General features: G+C 47.5%; 1 protein-coding gene and 1 non-coding gene across 2 annotated transcripts; both read right to left on the bottom strand.

The window, feature by feature from the left end:
• Window positions 1-147: 147 nt before the first annotated feature.
• Window positions 148-281, bottom strand: LOC116629350. The gene has a single exon (XR_004298733.1). It is a non-coding gene; the product is annotated as a small nucleolar RNA SNORA22 (small nucleolar RNA).
• A 4000-nt stretch (window positions 282-4281) lies between these two features.
• LOC116629349 (sialic acid-binding Ig-like lectin 14) lies at window positions 4282-6844 on the bottom strand (the record flags this gene model as incomplete). The annotated part of the gene is made up of 3 exons (XM_032399650.1): window positions 4282-4421; window positions 4528-4785; window positions 6797-6844. Coding segments are annotated over 3 exons (446 nt in total), but the record flags the coding sequence as incomplete, so codon positions are not given.
• Between the last annotated feature and the right edge of the window lie 184 nt (window positions 6845-7028).

Here is a 7028-nt window from a genome sequence, read left to right as displayed (position 1 = left end):
TTTTTTTTTTTTTTTTTTTTTTTTTTTTTTTCTTTTTTTTTTTTCTGTTAACATACAATTACATAACCACCACTAACTGGAGTTCTTCAGTTAGATGAAAAAGTAAATTTTTAAAGCAATATTCTGGATCATTCATATGCTTTAATATAATGTGCTGATTTTTTGAATACATTTAAAAGGATAAATAGCCCTTTCAATGCAGAGGAAAAGAACAGACATTACTCTAGCACAGAATCAAAGCCAAGGGAACTATAAAGCACACTTGGGTGTTCACTGTGCAGTTTTTTTAAAATTTCTAAATATATATTTTTTAATTTAAATTCAATTAATTAACATATAATGTATTATTGATTTCAGAGGTAGAGGTCAGTGTTCCATCAGTTTTATATAATACCCAGTGCTCATTACATATCATGCCCTCCTTAATGTCCATCACCCAGTTATCCCATCCCCCCGCCCACCTCCCCTCCAGCAGCCCTCAGTTTGTTTCCTATGATTAAGAGTCTCTTATGGTTTGTCTCCCTCTCTGATTTCTTCTTCTTTTATTTTTTCCTCTCTTCCCCTATGATCCTCTGTTTTGTTTCTAAAATGCCACACATCAGTGAGATCATATGATAATTGTCTTTCTCTGATTGATTTATCTTGCTTAGCATAATACCCACTAGTTCCATCCACATCGTTGCAAATGGCAAGATTTCGTATTTTTTTGATGACTGAGTAATACTCCGTTGTATATAGATATCACATCTTCTTTATCCATTCATCTGTCGATGGACATCTGGGCTCTTTCCATAGTTGGGCTATTGTGGACATTGCTGCTATAAACATTGGGGTGCAAGTGCCCCTTCAGATCACATTTCTATCTTTGGGGTAAATACCCAGTAGTGCAATTGCTCGGTCGTAGGGTAGCTCGAAATTTTCAACCTTTTGAGGAACCTCCATACTGTTTTCCAGAGTGGCTGCACCAGCTTGCATTCCCACCAACAGTGTAGGAGGTTCCCCTTTCTCTGCATCCTCGACAACATCTGTCGTTTCCTGAGTGGTTAATTTTAGCCATTCTGACTGGTGTGAGGTGGTATCTCATTTTGGTTTTGCTTTGTACTTCCCTGATGGCAAGTGATGTGGAGCATTTTTTCATGTGTCTGTTGGCCATTTGTATATCTTGTTTTTGCTTTTAATTAGTATTCCATGTGTGAATATCATTCAAGTTGTTTATTCTAAAATAGAATGGCTGCAGGACGCCTGAGTGGCTCAGTCGATTAAGCAGCTGCCTTCGGCTCAGGTCATGATCTCAGGGTCCTGGGATTGAGTCCTGCATCGGGCTCCTTGCTCAGCGGGGAGCCTGCTTCTCCCTCTCCCTCTGCTTGTGCTCTTTCTCTGTCAAATAAATAAATAAAATCTAAAAAATAAATAAATAAAATACAGTGACTGCATTTGTTTCTGGTTTTTGGCTTTTATTTATAATTTTGATATGGATTTTTCAATGAAAAAAAGGAGGACTAACACTTTTTTTCATGGTGGAAATGGAATTGCTCCATCATGAAGTAGGCATTTAATCAGCTACAGAGGATAGCACTAAAGAGTTCTCCAGAATACCCAAATGAATTCACATCCCCACCCCTACGTTCACATTTGAAAGTTCTAATCTCGATACGTCCAGCCATTCCACTTCTAGGTAGATACCCAAGAGAATAGAAATCAGGGACTGAAACAGATCTTTGTGCACCCATGTTCACAGCAACTTCATTCTCAACAGCCAAAAGCTGGAAGCAACCCAAGTGTCCATCAGTGGATAAATGGATAATCAAAATGTGGTGTATACACACAATGGAATATTATTCAGTCATGAAAAGAAAGGAATTCTAACACAGGTTACAACATGGGTGAACCTTGTGGATAGTATGCTGAGGGAAATAAGCCAGACACAAAATGACAAATGTTGTACGATTCTACTTAGATGAGGTACATAGTGCAGTCAAAGTCATAGGAACAGAAAGCAGAATGCTGGTTGCCAGGGGCTGGGAGGAAGGGAAATGCAGAGTTATTGTTTATTGAGTACAGAGCTTCAGTTTGGGAAGATGAAAAAGTTCTGGAAATAGATGATGGTGATGGTTGCCCAACAGGGTGAATGTACTTAATACCATTGAAGTGTATACTTTAAAATGGTCAGAAGAGCCAAGATGGTATTTTGTGTTATGTTGACTTTACCAAAATAAACATTTCTTTTTTAAAAAAGATTTTATTTTATTTATTTGAGAGAGAGAGAGAGCACGCATTGGCGGGGCGAGGGGCAGAGGGAGAGGGACAAGCAGACTCCCCGCTGAGTGCGGAGCCTGACACAGAACTCAACATGGGGCTCCATCCCAGGCCCCTGATATAATGACCTGAGCTGAAGTCAGAAGTTTCGCTGACTGTTTCCCAGTGCCCTGCACCTGGCTGTCTTCTAAGATCACAGCAGCAGATTTCAGTTTTACTGAAATGTAAAAACCAGTACAGCAAATCCTGCATCCTGCTCAGATTTAACAACCACAGAAGGTGACTGGATCTCCCACACTTAATAATTGTAGAGAACACAAAGCTGCCAACCCAACACAATATGTGGGAGAGTTCCTAAAGGTGATTGTCTCTAAAGGCAAGGGAAACAAAGGCAAAAATGAACTATTGGGACTTCATCAAAATAAAAAGCTTTTGCACATGGGGTGCCTGGGTGGCTCAGTCGTTAAGCGTCTGCCTTCGGCTCAGGTCATGATCCCAGGGTCCTGGGATTGAGCCCCGCATCGGGCTCCCTGCTCAGCAGAAGTCTGCTTCTCCCTCTCCCACTCCCCCTGCTTGTGTTCCCTCTCTCGCTGTGTCTCTCTCTGTCAAATAAATAAATAAAATATTTTTTAAAAAAAGTCTTCTTTGGAACATGCTCAACAAAAAAGGATAGACGATTAAGACATAAATTTGCTCTAGAAACTTCCACAGAGACATTAAACAGTAAAATCAATTTTAATGTTGCATTTTTAATAAAACTTTTATTTATAATTAAATGTGATGTTCTGTAGCAATTATTATGAGGTAGGTGTCTTTCATCTGGGAAAGAAAAGCTGTATTCTTGACTCTACTGTGTACTGCTGTCCACACTGAGAAGGAAGTTTGGGAGACCAGAAACTCAGGGTTTAAGCAGGTAACTGCTGGGTCCTGGGAAGTAAGCCAGGGGAACTCCCTTTGCAGGGGCAGGGCTGGGGCTGGAGAGGAGGAGGGTGGGAGGGGTGTGGTGGGCAGCGCCAGCAAGGAGAGGCAGGCTGAGCAGATCCGTGGAGGTGTGTATTAGATTTTTTATTTCCTTTATCTTAAAAAGCTTGCCCTCTGGGGAGAGACTGCACCTCCCAGGGCCAGCCAGTTCTTAAAGAGGGCAAAGTGCTCTGCCAGGAGCCCACCTTTCAGATCAAACCAACCAATCCCCAGCCTGTGTCCCCCAAACACCCTATTTATTTATTTGAGAGAGAGAGAGAGAGCACAAGCAGGGGGAGCGGCAGGCAGAGGGAGAAGCAGGCTCCCTGCTGAGCAGGGAGCCCCATGAGGGGCTCGATCCCAGGACTCTGGGATAATGACCTGAGCTGAAGGCAGATGCTTAACCAACTGAGCCACCCAGGGGCCCCCAGACACCATTTTTCTCTAACTCACACACCCTGCCCTAAATCACCAAGGACAGGTACAAGACAACTAGACCCACCCCTATAGGTCAAAGCCCCCCAGAATTACTCAAACTAGCTGATCCTGAGCTATACTTCTGGCCTTGCCTTTCCTACACAAAACCCAGGAAAGGCTTTTTCGAAGCTTCTCCTGCACCTGCTTCTGCCTCCCAACCAAGACGTAGTGCTTCTTCCCCTGTGGCCCTGCATAGCGTGGCATGCCACGTTTCCTTGGGAAAGTCGTAACTTCTTCTGATGGGGTTGGCCTCTCCGGGTCATCGCTCATTCACCTCCCCAAATTAAACTCCCAGGGGTACAACTGAGAAGGTTTGAGTTGAGAGGTTCCAGGAAGAGGCTGACCATGACATCCCATATCTGTCCCTCTGGGCTCCAGGTCCACACCTCAGTCCTGTCTTGAGAAGGAAGGAGGCTCAGTCAGGCCTCTCAGCCCCACTCCCTGGGGGTCTCCACACCTGCAGAACCAACACGGGTCTCAGATCAGAGCTACCACTTTAGTTCTAACTCCAGGCAGGGTGGGACAGCTCAGCACCACCTGGAACTCAGGAGCCAATCACCAGACTTCCCTGGAGAGGGACAGGCCCACTCACTTGGTGTAGTAGATCCAGGTGAGGCCATAGGTGAGGAGGAAGCCAGCCCCCATGAGGACCCCTCTGATCAGGGTGATGACCAGCGGCCAGGAGCCCTCCTGCTTCTCAGTCACACAGTTGCAGGAAGAGGGGGTTCCTGCGGAAGGGGGTCCAGAGGATGAAGTTCTGTCCCCAGACCCCAGTCCCTTCCCCCCAAATGCCTGACCAGGCTGACCACCCCCAGAAACTGTATTACAACTCACTGTGCACAAAGAGGCTGAAGGAAACGTGCTGGGAGCCCAGAGGGTGCTGAGCCTGGCAGGTGAACTCCCCTTCATCCTCAACCCCTACATGGGGCAGCTCCAGGACCCCAGGTGCTGAGGGCTGGGAGGGGCTCAGGGCTTTTCCCTCCCGGGACCAGCTCAGCATGGCGGGGGGGTTGCTCTCAGCGATGCAGACCAGGCGCAGGAACTGGCCCTCCAAGACAGGCAGTGACGTGTGGTTCCTCAGCGTCTTCAGGACTGGGTAAGAGATTCACCACAAAGTGGGTGGAGCCGAGAGATCCAGCTCTCCCCCCGTCTTCCCATAGAGCCAGAAATAGGAAGACAGGGCCATGTGACAAGGGCTAAGGGGTAGGCTAATCATGGCTGAAGGGGCAATGACTCTGGTGGTCAAGTCGGGCCTCCAGAGAGGAGGAGGCTCTGCTGAGGTGGGCGGGGCGAGTGGTGGGCGGGCAGCTCTGGGGGACATGCGCCAAGCATTTGAGACCGCCTGGCAGATGAGGGGAAGCGCACTTGCACCTGTAACTTGGCAGGGAGGACCGGCAGCACCAGAGACATGATCACGGTGGGAGAGAAGGCAGAGTCAGAAATTTTGGAGCTCTGAGTGCCGGGCTGAGGGCATTGGGCTTTCCCCTGAGGTTACTGGGAAGCGGTAGGGGCTATGAGTAGGGGAAATGCAAATCAGTGCTGGGTCTAGAAAGACCCTGCTGGGGCCAAGGGGGCCCTGCGCCAGAGAGATTAAACAGGAGGCAGGGAGGCTGAGGAGGATGCTGAGGCAATAGTCCAGGGTCCAGGATAAGATTGGAGCTGGTCTGGGGCCAAAGGCAAGAAGAGGGAAATGATTTGAGAAATGAAGTTCTCGAGACTCGCTGACTCATGGGGTGCAGCTGGTGAGAAGGGGAGTTATCTAGTGTGGTGTCCAGGCCCCCTACCCCCGCCCCGGGGCTAAGTAGCGGACGCAGAGAGGCATCAGCAAGAGGCAGCTACATGTCTCATCTGTGGCCAGCTAGAAAGTCGTGGGAGGCACCAGGATAGGGTCAGAATAGGGATGGGGTCACAAGTGGAGACATGGGACAGAATGAGGATGCCCAGGAAGGTGGACACAGAGAGCAGCAGGGGTCCAGGGTGGAGCTACGGGGACTGGGAACATCGAAGGGTCCTACAGAAAATGACTAGATCAGCGATGAAGGAGTGCAGACAGAAATTCAAGCATAGGGAGCAGAACCTGGAGCAGTCAAAATCACAGAGACAGAGGTTGGAAGGGTGGCTGCCAGGGGCTGGGGGAGGAGCTGGGGAGTCAGTGCATGATGGGCATAGAGTTTTGGTTCTGCAAGATGGAGAGAGCTCTGCAGACCGGTTGCAACACTGCGAAAGCCTTCAACACCGCTGCATGGTGAAGATAATAAGTTTTACATTGTGTCTGTTTTACTACAATTACACATAAACTCTAGGACGCCTGGGTGGCTCAGTCGGTTAAGCATCTGCCTTCAGCTCGGGTCATGATCCCAGGGTCCTGGGATCGAATCCTGCATCAGGCTCCCTGCTCAGCAGGCAGTCTTCTTCTCCCTCTACCTGTCCCCCTACTCATATACTCTCTCTCTCTTTCTCAAAAATGAATAAATAAATATTTTTTAAAAGTCCCTCCCCCCTTTCCTTCTGCCCCTCTCCCCCATCTCTCTAATGTGAATAAATAAATAAATCATTTAAAAAAGAAAACAACCATAAACTCTAAAGCTAATGAAAAAAGGAAGGAGGTCAAAAGGCACCAACTTCCAGTTATAAAATAAATAAGTCAAGGGATGTAATGCGCAGTTCGGTGACTATAGTTAATAGCGCTATATTGTATATTTGAAAGTCCCTAAAAGAGTAGCTCTCAGATGTTCTCATCACAAGGAAAAAAAATTTGTAGCTATGTGTGGTGAGGGATGTTAGGTAGACTTGTTGTGGTGACCATTTTGCAATACACACAAATACCAAATCATTATGTTGTCCACCTGAAACTTACACACTCATGTGTCGATTAGAACTCAATTAAAATAAAACATACATAATACACACAAACTAGAGAAAAGAAGAGGAAGCAACTGAAAGCAATCCTGGGTCCACAATGGGAGACAATAGTGAGGTGGGTGGGGGCAGACACAGACCCAGGGGCTGAGGAGTGAGGGAGAGTCTCATCTCCAAGCCCTGAGCCCTGAGCAGGCACACCCCATTCCCATCACAGCCCCAGGGAAGAGAGGATCTTTCCTACCTGTGTAGTTTCCCTGCAAAATGCGGGTGGTCATCAACTGCGGAGCGTCTGAGGAGGAAAGATATGGTGAGGGGCAGGGTGGGCTTTTGCCCTTTGTTCCAGGAGCCCCATAAGTGGAAGGGATGGGCTTTGTGACTTCCCCTAACCTCCCCCAGGAAAAGTATCCCAGGACTGATGCCTTTTTCCCCCACTGCCCTGAGGGACCCAGCCATCCCTCCAGCACTCACAGGAG

The sequence above is a fragment of the Phoca vitulina genome, unplaced genomic scaffold, assembly GCF_004348235.1.
Source record: "Phoca vitulina isolate PV1807 unplaced genomic scaffold, GSC_HSeal_1.0 scaffold657, whole genome shotgun sequence".
NCBI classification, from domain to species: Eukaryota; Metazoa; Chordata; class Mammalia; order Carnivora; family Phocidae; genus Phoca; species Phoca vitulina.
This window is presented reverse-complemented; position numbering and strand designations above follow the sequence as displayed.